At 33.5% G+C, this 16,237-nt stretch overlaps 1 protein-coding gene across 6 annotated transcripts in view; it reads right to left on the bottom strand.

The window, feature by feature from the left end:
- RNF17 (ring finger protein 17) overlaps positions 1 to 16,237 on the bottom strand; it is a 140,709-nt gene that overhangs the window by 87,511 nt on the left and 36,961 nt on the right. For 3 of the 6 annotated variants that reach the window (XM_073894817.1, XM_073894819.1, XM_073894820.1), the window contains exons 10-16: positions 14,604 to 14,908; positions 13,709 to 13,798; positions 12,365 to 12,523; positions 10,066 to 10,255; positions 9,044 to 9,212; positions 6,625 to 6,815; positions 5,623 to 5,764 (exon numbers count right to left, since the gene is read on the bottom strand). In XM_073894817.1, the coding sequence (XP_073750918.1) occupies positions 5,623 to 5,764; positions 6,625 to 6,815; positions 9,044 to 9,212; positions 10,066 to 10,255; positions 12,365 to 12,523; positions 13,709 to 13,798; positions 14,604 to 14,908 (1,246 nt within the window). The remainder of the gene's footprint in view (positions 1 to 5,622; positions 5,765 to 6,624; positions 6,816 to 9,043; positions 9,213 to 10,065; positions 10,256 to 12,364; positions 12,524 to 13,708; positions 13,799 to 14,603; positions 14,909 to 16,237) is intronic. The other 3 variants (XM_073894821.1, XM_025875238.2, XM_073894818.1) reach the window with 2 other exon arrangements.

A 16,237-nucleotide genomic window follows, 5' to 3' on the forward strand; every position in this document is an offset into this window, starting at 1 on the left:
ATAAAAGGAGACTTTAGTGCTCCATTTTCAAAAACAGAACTACAAAGAATGTCAAGATGAAAATAGATTACTTGAACAACAGTACAAATCAGTTACATGTAACAGACATATACAGAACATTCAAGCCAAGAGCAGAATACACATTTTTTTCTCAAGTGCACATGGAACATTCTAGGATAAACAATATGTTAGGCTATAAAACAAGCCTCAGTAAATTTTAAAAGACTGAAAACACACAAAGTGTCTTTCCTAATCACAATGGAAGTAGACTAGAAATTAACAGAAAACTAAAAAATTCACAACAAACTCATGGGATGAAGCAAAAGTAGTGCTAAGAGGGAACTGTATAGTATAAATGCATACAGTAAAGAAAAAAAAAGAAAGATCATAAATAAATTAACCATAAAACTTAGGGAAATAAAAGCAAAATAAACCCCAAACTAGCAGAAGAATAAAGAGTAGTGCTTTGATAGAAAACAGAAATACAATGGGTAAAAAAAACAAAGGTTGGTTTTTGAAAAGATTAACAAAATTGACAAACCATTAACTAGACTAAGGAAAAAAAACACAAATTACTAAAGTCAAAGAAAGTGAGGGAATTCCTACTAATTTTAATAAATACAAAGGATTAGAAGAGTCTACTATAATTAGAAACACACACCTACCAAGACTGAATCATGAAAAGAAAAATCTAAGCAGACTTGTATCTAGCAAGGAGACTGAATCAGTAATCAAAAACTTCCAATAAATAAAAGCCCTGGATCACACAGCTTCACTGATGAATTCTACCAAACTGATGGTCACCAGAAGGGAGGTGGGTGGGGGGATGGGTGAAATAGGTGATGAGGATTAAGAGTGCACTTGTGATGAGCCCCGGATGATGTATGGAAATGCTGAATCACTATATTGTACACCTGAAACTAATATTACATTGTATGTTAATTAACTGGAGTTTACATAAAAACCTAAAAAAAGAACACTATCCCTTCTTGGCCAAAAAAGATAGACTCATTTTAAGAGGTCAACATTACCTGAAACTAAAGCCATACAAAGACAGGGCAAGAAAACTACAGACTAGTATCACTTAGGAACACTGACACAAAAATCCTCAACGGAATACTTACAAACCAAATTCAGTGTAACATTAGAAGGATTATGTATCATGATCTAGGGGGACTGATTCCTGGAATGCAATGGTGGTTTAAAATATAAAATAAAAACAATGCAGTACACATCAACAGAATGAAGGAAAAATAAAAACCACGATATCAAATGATGCAAAACTGTATTTGACAACACTAAACATTCTTTTCTGATAAAAACACTCAATAAACTATTCCTAGCAACCTTCTTCAACATGATAAAGGCCATGTGGGAAAAACCCAGAGATACCATAGTCAATGGTAAAATAGAAATCCTTTTTCCTCCTCAGACAGAAGAAAAAGATGCGTTTTCTACTTCTACTCAACAAGATATTGGAACTCATAGCCAGAGCCATTAAATAAGAAAAAGAAAAGGCATTCCAATTGTCAGAAATAAAATTATCTTTTTGCAGCTGACATAATTTTATAATGTATAAAACTCTAAAAAGCTCACCAAAAAAACCTGTTAGTGAAGTTATTATAGGGATCTAAAATCAAGACAGAAAAATCAGTTATGTTTTACAAAGCAGTAATTAACAATCTAAACCGGAAAGTAACAATTCCTTCTACAATACCATAAAAAAAAGAATACACTTAGGAATAAACTTAAACAAGGAAGGAACAGACTCGTATACTTATATACCATATTAGACTGCTGAAAGAAATGAAAGAAGATAAAATAAGAGGAAAGACATCCCACATTCATGGACTGGAAGACCGAATACTGTTGACAATACTACCCAAAACAATCTACAATTCAATGCAATCCCTATTAAAATTTCAGTGATGTTTCAGGCAGAATAGAAAAACCCATTCTCAAAGTCATATGAAATCTCAGGGGACCCCAAACTGCCAAAACAATCTTGAAAAAGAACCAAGTTGAGGGCTCATATATCCTGATTTCAAAACTTGCTACAAAGCTTTAGTAATCAAAACAGTGTGCTACTGGCATAAGGATAGACAGACCGATGGAATAAAATAGACATCCCATAAATAAACCTTCACATATATGGTTAACTAAATATTGACAAGTATGCCCAGACCATTCAATGGAGCAAAGACCATCTTTTCAACAAATGGTGCTGAGAAAAGTGGACAATTCACATGAAAAAGAATGAAACTGGACCCTTCTCTCATACCATATACAAAAATTAACTCAAAATGAATCAAAGACCAAAATGTAAGAGCTAAAACTATAAAACTCTTAGAAGAAAACACAGGGGAAAAACTTCATAATGTTAGATTCAGCAATGATTTCTTGGCTATGACACAAAAGCACAGGCAACAAAAGAAAAAATAAACTGGGCTTTATCAAGTTAAAAGCTTTTGTGGATCAAAGAATGCTATCAAGAGAGTAAAAAGGCAACCCACAGAATGGGAGAAAATATCTGAAAATTATATATCTGATAAAGGATTGATATAAAATAATCCAATTCAAAACTGGTGAAAGGACTGGAATAGGTATTTCTCCAAAGACATTTTATAAATGACTAATAAATACACACGTGAAAAAAAATGTATTCAACAATACTAGCCATGCGGGAAATGCAAATCAAATCCATAATGATATACAAATTCATACCCTTAAAATGGCTATTTAAAAAAAAAAATAAGTGTTGGTGAGGATGTGGAAAAACTGAAACTCTTATGTTAATGGAAATACAAAATGGTGCAGCACTGTGGAAAACAGTTTGGTAGTTCTTCAAAAAGTTAAACAGAATTATAATATTAGCCAGCAATTCCAGAGCTAGGTATATACCCAAAAGAACTTTCAATGAAAGCAGAGACCCAAGTAGACACTTGTACCCCCATGCTTATAGCAGCAATATTCACAATAGCCAAAAGGTTTAAACAATCCAAGTGTCCATCAACAGATGAATGGGTAAACAAAATATAGTATATACATACAATGAAATATTAGTCATGAAAAAGAATGAAGTTCTAATACATGCTACAATATGTAAATATTATGCTAAGTGAAATAAGGCAGACACAAATATTGTTTCCACTTAAGAGGTACCTAGAATAAATTCACAGAAAAAGAAAGTAGGATAGGTTATGAGAGGCTGTGGGTGGGGGGGGAATGGGGAATTGTTTAATGGTTACAGAGCTGTTTGGGATAATGAACAGTTCTAGAGATGAATAATGGCAATGGTTGTACAACACTGAGTGTATTTAATGGTACTGAACTGTGCATTTAATGGTTAAAATGAGATATAAAACATTTTATATATGTTTTACTTCAATTTAAATAAAAGGCACTGTAAAAAAAATTCAGTGAAAGAAATATATGCAAGTCCTTACTTAGTGCCAAATAAGCAGACTTCCACAACTTATTGGGGAGCCCTTATAGTGTGGTACAGTGCTTAAGATGACAGGCTCTGAATGAAGTTACACTGCCCAGTTCAATCCTGGCTCTTCCGTTCTGTAGCTGTGTGACCTCAGGCAAGTTGCTTTATCCCTTTGGCTAGAGTCTCGTATCTACATGAAAATACTATTATCTTTTTCATAGGACTGTTGTGAAGATTAATGAATTATTCACTCATTATGGCCTTTAGAATGAGTTAATTCATATGACGCACAGACACAAAGAGATCGCGAAGGATGAACTCATTGTTAGTAGCTATCTAAACAAACCCATCAGTCCACATCCAAAATTTAATATGAAATGCCTTTGATCTGAATTTATTTTGTGTTCAAATTCAGAAAATTACCTAGTAATAATTTGTAAAGTCTCAGACGTCCACTGTCAGAAACAGGTTTTCTCACAGATTTCTTTTTTAAACATTTAATTTAAATTCAATTAACATATAATGTATTATTGGTTTCAGAGGTACAGGCTGTGATTCATCAGTCTTATATAATACCCAGGGCTCATTACATCACACACTCTTATTGTCCATCACCCAGTTACCCTACCCCCTTCCCCTCCAGCAACCCTCAGTTTGTTTCCTATGATTTCATCCCTGATTTCATCTTATTCTTCCCTCTTGCCCTATGCTCCTGTTTTGTTCTTAAATTCCACATATCTGTGAAATCATGATACTTGTCTTTCTCTGACTTATTTCACTTAGCATAATACCCTCTAGTTCCATCCACATTGCTGCAAATGGCAAGCTATCATTTTTTTGATGGCTGAGTAATATCCCATTGTGTGTATATATATCACATCTTCTTTATCCATTCATCTGTGGATGGACAGCTGGGTTCTTTCCATAGTTAGGCTATTGTGGACGTTGCCACTATAAACATTGGGGTGCAGGTGCCCCTTCAGATCACTACATTTGTATCTTTGGGGTAAATACCCAGTAGTGCAATTGCTGGGTAACAGGGTAGCTCTATTTTCAACTTTTTGAGGAACCTCCATATTTGTTTTCCACAATGGATGCACCAGCTTGCATTCCCACCAACAGCATAAAAGAGTTCCCCGCCAACATCTGTCGTTTCCTGACTTGTTAATTTTAGCCATTCTGACTGGTGTGAGGTGGTCTATAACAAAGCTGTAATCATCAAGACAGTACAGTACTGGCACAAAAACAGACACATAGATCAGAATAGAAAACCCAGAAATGGACCCTCTACTCTATGGTCAACTAATCTTTGACAAAGGAAAGAATATCCAATGGAAAAAGGACAGTCTCTTCAACAAATGGTGTTGGGAAAATTGGACAGCCACAAGAAGAATGAAACTGGACCATTTACTTACACCATACACAAAAACAGACTCAAAATGGATGAAAGACCTAAATGTGAGACAGGAATCCACCAAAATCCTAGAGGAAAACACAGGCAGAAACCTCTTTGACTTTGGCTGCAGCAACTCTTGCTAGACAGGTCTCCAAAGGCAAAAATGAACTACTGGGACTCCTTCAAAATAAAAAGCTTTTGCACAACAAAGGAAACAGTCAACAAAACCAAAAGACAATTGACAGAATAGGAGAAGATTTTTGCAAATAACCTATCAGATAAAGGGCTAGTATCCAAAATCTATAAAGAACTTACCAAACTCAACACCCAAAGAACAAATAATCCAATCAAGAAATGGGCAGAAGAATAGACATTTCTCCAAAGAAGACATCCAAATGGCCAACAGACACATGAAAAAATGCTCCACATCACTTGGCATCAGGGAGATACAAATCCCAAAACCACAATGAGATACCTTCTCATAGTATTCTGATGTTAGGTCTATGTGCTTTCCTACTCTCTAGATTTCATAAGGTGGCAAGAAACATATATTAGGTATCCTTCACTGTCCTTTCCTTCCATATTTCACTAATTTGCATGATGAAGAGTTCCTTCAATTTACAATGAATCATGTGAATTTCTCATTTGTAGTTGCAGCTAAGAAACGTAAATCTACAGAAGGTTGACAGTGGTTTGTTTGCTCTAAAATTCATACTGGGTATTCATTTCCATTATACATTTCTACTTAAAATTTAAAAAAATACTTTGTCTCAAAGGAATACTAAATACTTACCAACTGAAGATAGAAATCGGCAGGACTATTTATATGACAAACCATAACTGAAACATCTGTCATTTCTTTAGGCAAAACAGGTGGGTGATAGTGTAAAGTCATATTCTCTTCAGAGGGGCTTCTTGGTGATTGTGACCTAAACCTGATTAAAAGCACAATCAAAAGATAAGCACACCATTTTCTTAAAGTCTTTCTTCTCTCAGCAGCTTGGTCTGAAGAAAGGACTTACTGATTTATCTACCAAGAATATTCCCTTTTCAATTTCTTTTCTAATACATTTCTTGGTATTGTCTCCAATTATCAAACCAGGTTAAATAAGATGTCAAGTCTCAAAAATCAATAATTGACCTTCGAATTTGTGTTGGGACATTTTTGAGCCAGGCCTGTATCTTCTACTCAAAGTCTCTCTCCTTTCAGGAATTGACAACCATGGACTATGGTAGCACTCAGTAAGGCCACCTGAGGGGTCTCTGTGACTCCATCCAGCTCTAATACTACTTTTATTTTTCCACAATGAGATCTACTTGGGTCAATTCTGGAGTCATCTCATCACTCAGGACAAAAAGTATCTTTCACTATCTCTATCATTAGTCATTTTACTTTGTTCATCAGTGATGGGGGTGGAGGAAGAAACTTTATCTATTCTAGATTCATACATTAAATACAGAATGGTGATTATGAACTTATTCCAAAGGTTAGAAAATTTAAGTCAGGAACTGTTAAACTATAATTCTTAAAACCCTAGTGGAGGTGTTTGTGAAGTTATGAAGAGTCTAAAAAATGTTCAGTATCTACAAATAGTTTTTTTGAGTTACCTTAATTTCTCTATTTTCTTAAATTATCTGAATGCAGTTTTCAGAGAACTGTACTTAGAAAACTCTGGTAGCAATATTTTTAACCTCTTAGATTACATTCACTTTAGAGTCAGTCCATAGTTTCTGAAGATAAACTGTTACTCCAATTTATAACTATAATCTCAAAAGTATTTAATAAGTTACCTACCTTGCTAACTCCATAAAAACTAATGCATCTCTAAGAGACACAGGCATATCACTGCTTATTTTATTTGTTGGTGGTTTCTGCAGATCTACAATTAGCACACCATCTTCTTCTCTAAAAACTTTCATTAAAACGGCCTTCTTATTTACCATTTTCAAAAATTCTACTTTAGCTTCTTCTCCCCAGCCTTCATCCTGTGGAAAAAATGAAATTCCAATGTACTTAGTAATTACAATTAGCTCTAATGGTACAATACTCTGGATTTAGCTTTTATTTTATTTATTTTACAACCAAAGTCTGCAAACTTGAGCAAAGGGACTCAACCACATATACTAAACAACAGCTAGGGCCAGAAGCCCAAGGTCAGTGTTTATGTATGTACAATATATGATTTTTTTTTTTTAGTGAGTTCTACGACCAGTGTGGGGTTTGAACTCATGACCCCGAGATCAAGAGTCACATGCTCTACGAACTGAGCCAGCCAGGTGCCCCTAGATCTTTGATTTTTATGAACAGTCTCAAGGTGTCCATTAAGCTGTTGTACTTTAGAATTTAGTTTCACTTCTGAATATTAAGGTGAAGATTACAAATATTCTAAAATAAAATATATTTTTCCACTTAAATAACACAAATTCAAAAGGTAATTTTGAAGTGCCTGGGTGGCTCAGTTGGTTAAACATCTGCCTTCAGCTCAGGTCACGATCCCAGGGTCCTGGGATTAAGCCCCACATCGGGATCCCTGCTTGGCAAAGAGTCTGCTTCTCCCTCTTCCTCTCCCCTCCCTGCCCCCGCTTGTGCTTTCTCTCTCTCTCAAAGAAAAAAAAAAAAAGGTAATTTTGAAAGTATAATGGAAGCCATGTGATGCAATCAAGATATTTATAATCATCATTGGTTAACTTAGTTTCCATTTAACTTGGAATATATGAGGTATATGCTACTTAAATAAGAAAAAATATTCACCCATTAAAAAACCTTTTAAGTTGATCTTTGAACTTTTAACTTCCCATACCTAAAATAAATTTCAAGGGTTAAAACTACACATTCCTGGTGTTAAGTTCTTTATATATTTTGAATATTAATCCCTTATCAGATATATCATTTGTTACTATCTTCTCCCATTCAGCAGGTTGCCTTTTTGTTTTGTTGATGATTTCCTTCATTGTGCAAAAGTTTTTTATTTTGGTGTAGTGCCAAATATGTTATTTTTGCTTTTATTTCCTTTGCCTGAGGAGACATATCTAGAAAAATATTGTTAAGGCCAATGTCAAAGAGATTACTGTCTATGCTTTATCTAGGACTTTTATGGTTTCAGGAGGTCTCACATTTGGAAATTTTGTGTTTCTTTTTGTGCATGGTATAAGAAAGTTGTCCAGTTACATTCTTCTGCAATGCAGCTGTCCAGTTTTCCCAGCACCATTTACTGAAGAGATGGTCTTTTCCCCATTGTATCTCCACTGTCATAGATTAATTGATCATATAAGCATGGATTTATTTCTGGGCTCTCTATTCAGTTCCATTTATCTATAAGTCTATTTTTGTGCCAGTGCCATACTGGTTTTTTTAATTACTTTGGTTTTGTAGTATATTTTGAAATCTGGAATTGTGATACCTCCAGCAGAGTTGGTGAATCACTATGTTGGTATACCTGAAACTAATGTAACAGTGTGTGCCAACTATACTCAAATTTTTTAAAAGCTACATGTTTCTTAAAAACAAAAAATAAAACCTCTTTCTAAAGGTTATAAAGTTTACTCAGAAAATACAAAAAAGTATAAAAGACAAAATTTAAACCAATTTTACCATTTTGAGGAAAACACCAGTGCTAATACTTATGTTTCCTTTTACATTTTTTATTCATTTACTCATTCTTTCAAATATCTGTTAAATGTCTATCATGTGCTAGGTAATCTGCTAAGCACTGGGAATACAATGATAGGCAAAGACATGGATTCCTTCTTTCAAAGCCTTCATAACATAACCATTTAATATATATTCTTACACACAATTCCTGTCTTGTAATAGTTTTTAAGTCTTGCTGGGGAATGACTATAAATAAATAATACAAAGCAGAATGCAATATGGGCTACAACTAATGAATGAAGTGCCATGAAAATAGTGAAGAAATTTACAGAAACACACGCCATACTGTATTTTAAAATTTATTTTTCTCTCCATATGTGACTCAAATTTAGTGGTTTACTTGGACTCATTCCAAGTATACGTTTATTCATTCTTATATGTTTATTCAACTCAATTTCCCATTAAGAATGTTTCCAATTATGGAGTGATAGTTTATTATGCAAAATGTATTTACCGAAAGAATTGGTGTCTTGAACCTATACTTTACAATCTAACTGGCAACACAGAGCTAAAATTGAGATATTTAGCCCCCAGAAGAAGAAATAATTTAACGCTCACTTACTGTATTCTGTGGAACAATGTCTTTCAATGAGCATGGCAGTGCTAATGGCTGGATTTCTTTCAGCAGCCCTTCAATATATGGTTCAGACTTCCTTAGAACTAGGCATAAGTCATTTAGTACAATATGCTGCTCAGCAATGTGTTCTGATCTTGCATGGGTATCACCCACTCTAAAAGAATTCAAGTAATATTTATTGAAAATAATACTTGAAACCCAAACTTGCTTTCCCCCATAAAAGCTATGCATTTCTAAGGATACTCTCCTTAAGCTAAATCTTCTAGAAAGTTGTATTCTAATTCATGCTTTCTTACTACATAGATTTAATCCAGATTTTATAAGCACAGACACTACTTTTATCTATAGAATTAAATCTCAATTGTTTATCTGAATTGTCTTTCATACATCTATTCAAGTTTAGACTTAAAGGGGATAATGATGCCTATTTATTTATAAAGCTATGACCATTAAATAGTGACCATTCTATGTAGTTAATACTGGTCCTTACTATAGAAACATTTTCAGTTTTATTTTTATTATTTATTATTTTTTATTTTCCTAGAAGACTGAGGGAAATATTTTTGAGTACCTAGGGTTAGACACTATGCCACTTTAATATGCATTAATTATAGAAATCGGATTTAAAATTCTACTCAATCATCCTGCAGCTAACTGTAATACTTTATTTAAAAGAAATATTTTTGTGCATCATTCCGTTTTGAAGCAACACAGAGAAGTACTTAAGTTTGGATACATCAAAAAGCTCCTTTTCCAAAACAACAAAACCCACTCCTTTTCCAAGCTCCTCATGTAGTAACACTGATAAATGATAATACTTGACTAATTTAGTAATTAGTAAAACAAATTATAGAGCAAAATAAAAAGTATATGCCTTAGAAGTAAAGAATGATAAATTACTCCTTTCTACTCCTTTCCAATTTCCTTTATTCTTTAGTATCTCACTTCCCTGATAACGAATGTTTCTAAGCAGGCCAGGAACATGTAATAACTATAAAATATCATACCCTGCAACAATTAGGACTTCAGAATTTCCAAAATCTACCATGAATATTTGTATTAGTGCAACTTCATGGACTGAGAATTTGGTTGGACTACAAAGTTTTCTAATATTTTCACTTTCTATTGGAATTAATTCAGTGATAGTTCCTCGACACCACATTCCATTTTCAATACTGTTGACAAATATTCTTGCACCTAAATAATGAAGAAGACAAATCATTATTAGTGTTTATGGAGAAAAATACCTAATAAGCTCTAATTTATGAACATGTATGTTAGTTCCACCACTAAGAAGTTTTAATTCATTTATTTACTGATGACATAGTACATGTCAAGTGCTATGAAGGTAGTATATTGTGATAGTTCCTGTTATATAGCTAAATGGGGAGGTAAAAACAAAATTACCAGTCTCTTATTGAGGACCTATATTTTATGAGCTGTAACAAAGATGAATGAGACTATCCTGCCATCAAGAAGCTCAAGAAAGGAAAAGATATGGGCAAGTAAATGTACTTACAACAATAAAGACTTTCTACCCTTTGCATACCTGTACAGATATATACATGCTGAAATTTACAAAATTCTTTGGTAACATAAAGGAAGAAAAGATTACCTTCTCTTGGTAAAGAGGAATCAAAGAAACAATGAAAGGCAGTATGTGACATGCCAAAATTAAATTAATACACAGTGGAGTTCAGAGAAGGGGAAGATGAACCAAGGACCTAGCAGCAGAGAGATCAGATGAATTACAAATTAATAACCAGGAAAAAAAGGTCAAGGAAGAAAGAGGCCTGAATTTGAATGCCTACTATGAGCTCAGGGATGTTCTCCGTATTTTATGTTTGAATTTACTTACTCCACCCAACAACCTTATGGAGATGGGGCTTCCATCATACAGGTAGGCAAAGAGGTACAAGGAGAATCCAGGTAGTCTTAGAGCCCATTCTCTTAACAACTAAGCTACCTATCAGAGATAAATTGGTAGATCTGACCACTGATTATATACAGAAGGATGCTGTATAAATCCCCTCTGTATATGCAAATAAAAACAGGATAGCTGAGAGGCACATTAGGACACCCTTTTAATTTGTAGTCCTATGAAAATGTTTATTTGGCCTAAAGATTGTCATCAACCTTTCTCTTATGTTGATATACCCCAATATTCTGAATTTTAAACTATATGCTATGAAACCATTCTTTTTTGCAATAGGTAAGATAAAAGCCTACTGAAGACATTTGCTCTTTATAATGAAGAGCACAGGTAGGAAAAGGGAACAAGAGGATATCCTCTTAAAGCATCCTATCACAGTTCTCCCCTTGTCACTTTCTCAAAATATAAATGAGTATTTAAGTCATGTAAATTTATTTACCTTGAAATAATAATTATCTTTAATTTAAAACAAAGGATGACTTTGTGGCTTTTTTAGAACATTTTCTGTATCTAAATTGAACCCTTTTGGGCATGTATCAAATTTTAAGAGAAATATTTGTAGCCATAAAAGTTAAGTTTAATACTATACTTTTCTTAGATATTCAATTTCATGTCATCTAAAGTTTAAAATTATCATCAATTTTTGTCAGAAGTATATGATAATCCTAGTTTTTGGATATTCGGATATACCACACAGATGAGCTGAGAGTTAATCACATTCTTAAAGAACTACTATATAACCTTAAACAGATAAATATTTTTTGGTATTATGTATAGGCATTGATTGCTATTAACAGAGCAGTTTTCTCACTCTGTTAATAAATCAAACAAATCATAGCTTCACCTTATTATAGAGTAAAATCAAATTTAGTCAATGTGTTATAAGGAAAATATTTGCAATAAAAGCCTAAATTATGGCAAATTACACATACCCTTAGAATTAAGATAGGCTGATTAAGTTTACCAACTACCCTCTGAGTGGCCCTAGGAAATAGACACCACTGTCCTCCTGCACCTCATTTAAGTGCTTAATGACATCTTCAACATCCACATGTGGACAGCAAGGGACTGTAGTTATACTACAAGGAATCATCTTACAGGCCAGTTTTCCCTGGAGACAAGGGAGCAAACTGCATAACCTGTGAAGGGTTTTGTAATTTAAAAAATAACTACTTTCACTCCATAATAGTTTTTGTATATACCTCACTCAGCAGTCAGTATTTTAGCTAACTTACCTAAATAAAATGTTATATAATTATAAAACTTTTATGCCTGGAGCACAAATCTACACTACAAAAGGTCTATGTGGATTGGTCAAATACTATAATAATTAAATAAACTTAATACTTTAGCTTGGAATAAGATTTCATTACCTAGTTCCAAAATGTCTGAAGGATCAAGGTGTAAACTCTTATTGCAAAACTGATTCACCTTCTTTTCCAGTACTGTTGCATTTTTAATTTGTGAATACTTCCGGATGTAAAAGTGGCAAGGATGTATTACATGGCTTACAAAAACTAGCTCAGGAGAACCTAGATAAGAATATTTAAACCACATTAATAAATCATAAGTTAGGAAAGAATTCAAAAAACAGTAATAATCCTCTAAAGAATATTAAGTGTCTTGTGGCACTGAAAACTAGAATACTTAGGTCCCACAAGAGTCCAAACCCAAAATAGTAACCAACAAATAGATCCCACTTTCAACATTAAATTCTTTAGCAATCTGAACTGCAAATATTTTATTTTACTTGCCAAGTATGTTAGGTGGAATTGCAGTTCATCTGATAGTTGGATTCTAAAGTCAAGATATGCTGTAACTCTACCGCATTATAACAAAACATCAGAGTTTATTTATGAACATTTTGGAACTCAGAACTTTATTGATAATAAGTAGATCTCTTGCATATCCCCAAAATCCTGTTTATACTACACCCAAAGAAGCAAGAATAAGCTCATAGACACTCTGAATACAAATCTTATCTGGCTAGAGAAGTGTGAAAAAATGTCTGGGCAAAGCCAATATATTGAGCACCATTTAGGGGAAGATGTGTGTGTTTTGGTGGAGGTTGCAGAGGTGGTGAGGTTAGAATAAAAGAGAAAATTTTTTTGTATATAGCAGTAATGAAGCCAAGTGTAGCTACTGAAAAGATGTCCAGAATATAATATTAAAAAAGGAATTAAAAGAACAGAACAGTGTGCATGGTATGCTTTGTTTCGTGTACAAAAACATAAAAAATATATATATATTTGTATATGCATAAAGAAACTCTGGAAGAGAGGGAGGGACTGAATGAAATGGGACAGGTTAGGGAAAATTTTCACACTATTTTAATATATAATTTTTGAACAATGTAGATGTTTTATTTACTAAAAATATTTAAAACACAAAGAATAGGAGTGGAATTGCAGACAGTAAAGACAGATGATAAAAATGAAACAAATGGATCATTTTAACTGTCCAATACAGATCACAAAGAATAATACCCATATTGAAGACGGGGTAAAGAGATAAATACGTGTAACTGGGGAGGCAGTTGAGAGAAGTGTTACAAATTTCAGAAATATTTTTGCCAATAACAGCTAAAACTTGTAAGATTAAAAGAAACAAGTTTTAGTTAACAGTAAAATTCATTTTATTCACTGCCTTCACACTACATTAGAGTTACTTTACACAGAGCAAACTCCATAACATCAAGTTCAGAGATGTTAAAGTACCTGCTTTTGATCCAAAAGGGAAAGATGATTTTTTCTGAAAAGACGTTTTTGGATCTCTAGGTGTTTCCACAAGATAATCTGTGAAGCATGCTTCATCAAAATAGGAAATAAAGGCAACTGCACTAGTTTTATTAGGTTGACAATGGCACACTATTGCTTAAAAAGCTGTACTTGATTGGCAAAATACTGGAAGACTCTTTTATCAGTAGATATAGTCATGATAGGTTTCTTAACTCACTGAGATATCAGCAATAATAACAGAATGGAAACAACCAAAAATGTGCTTTTTTTTTTGCATTCAAAAGGCCATTCTGGAGAATCAGCCAATGAAACAGATTGGGAAGTGGTGGGCAGAAGAGATCTAAAACAGAACTTGAAAATGGTCCTAAAGAAGACTGGTAGTATACTAACTACACAGTAGTAGTTAATGGGGAGAATACAAGCATTGTAAATCTAATCAAACTATTGATACATTGAAATGTTACAATATGGATGCTATTATACTCACGTTAACTCATTTTATAACAGATTATCTCTCAAAAGATTTATGAGAACCTGTTCTTAAATTTAAGGACAAAACCATGAGATTCCTCTACAAATATCTTATTTATTTGTATTTTTGTCTTTTATACAAGGTTTATGTGTGGAACACCAAAAAGTCAAATACCTCAATTAAACCAAACATTAAATTTACATCTCAGAGGTTAGATTATTACGCTAAAAATAAAAAATTATCCTAACTTTGGAAAATGTGAAAGTAGGGGCAAGGAATGAAGTGTTAACTCATAATGAGGTATAAGATAACAGCAATATGTTTCTGTTAAGTACAGGGACTAATTTTGTTTCTAATTACAGACATGATATATTGTTTCCTTGCTTTTGGATTTTCACTCACTTTCCATGTTTTCCTCAATAATTTCTTCAATTATCACATCAGGGCTAGAGCCCATTTGAGGCAGAACAGCAATGGTTTTAGGGGATGGTGTTGGAACAACCTCTTTCTGTGGCTGGAAGTCTTCTGCTTCTAAATGTACATCACAGGCTTCCCGTTGCAAAGAAGGTGATGGGGTTTCATTAGTTAGAATAGACATGTCAACCTTTTTCTTTTCTCGAAATGGGTATGTATGACAAGAAAATTCCTTTTTATGATTATATTTCTTTTGAACATTCTGTCCCATTTCATTTTCTTGGGGATCACATCTGTTTAAAAAATAGATAGGTATTAAGGAGGGCACTTGTGATGAGCACTGGGTACAGTATGTAAGCGATGAAGTACTAAATTCTACACCAGAAACCAATATACACTGCAGGTTAACTAACTGGAATTTAAATAAAAATTTGGAGAAAAATAAAAAATAGGCATATGGCTACTTTAAGTTTTTCATAAATTTTTTATATCTACCTTCAAGCCATTTCCTTTCCACATGACAGTTAATACTGTGACACACATAAAGAGCTAAAGTTTTGTATAGGTGCCTCAGAAGTATTTTTAAAATAGCTTTATATTTTTTAAAGATTTATTTATTTATTTTAGAGATAGAGAGAAAGCATGAGCAGGAGGGGCAGAGGGAGATGGACAGAGAATCTCTAGCAGACTCCATGCTGAGTGTGGAGCCCAACATGCGGCTCCATCTCAGAACCCTGAGATCATGACCTGAGCTGCAACGAAGAGTCGGATGCTCAATCAACTGCACCACCCAGGCACCCCAAATAGCTTTACTGATGTGTAATTTACACAGAATAAAATTCAATAATTTTTACTAAATTTACAGTTGTGCAGCCATCACTACAATCTAATTTTATAACATTTCCATTACGCAGAAATGTTTACCCATTCCCAGCCCTAAGGCAAGCCTAAGGGTTTTAAAAGGTAACAAGAGGTATAATCAATGAGAAGCTCAAGAAAGAAATGATACAGTCATGTCACAATCTTCTAGTCCTAAAGAATAGTGGATATAGGTTTTCAAAAGAAATCATTTTGATCTGGCTTAGCTGTCTGATTTTAAATTATGTTATGATTATTTTTTAATTTACTGGCCTAAAAATAAAGTATAGGAAACAGTGAAGGGTATAATCCTGAGCAAATCATTAAAAACCTCCACCTGGCCTAAAAATCACCATTAGTCTGAATCCTTTGGGTATTATTCAATAGCCACAACCCGCAGTTGAACTTTTATGCAGTTTACTCCATTTTTTTTTAAATCTTCTTCACGTATCCACACAGATTTAGGCTATCAATCTACAAGTATAGAAGTTCTATCAAAGAAATGAGATTGAGTCTCAAAAAGCTTGTCTTTTAGTTAACCCATTATGGATTTAACTTTATCACAGATCATTTAAGAAGCATTTTAGAAATAAGAACCAACAAAGCCAATTAGATTCAGCAATGACACATATTATCTGTCTCTTCCCAAAAAAAGGTACGCTTTGAACATAAGTAAAATAAATGTTGAATTCAAACACCTTCTGAGGATACAACTATGTACCCAAATTTGCAAACTAGACATTTCTTTTTATAACAACTCTCAT

Source organism: Callorhinus ursinus, unplaced genomic scaffold (assembly GCF_003265705.2).
Source record: "Callorhinus ursinus isolate GAN/ISIS: 27379988/994484 unplaced genomic scaffold, GSC_fseal_2.0 scaffold7, whole genome shotgun sequence".
NCBI lineage: Eukaryota > Metazoa > Chordata > Mammalia > Carnivora > Otariidae > Callorhinus > Callorhinus ursinus.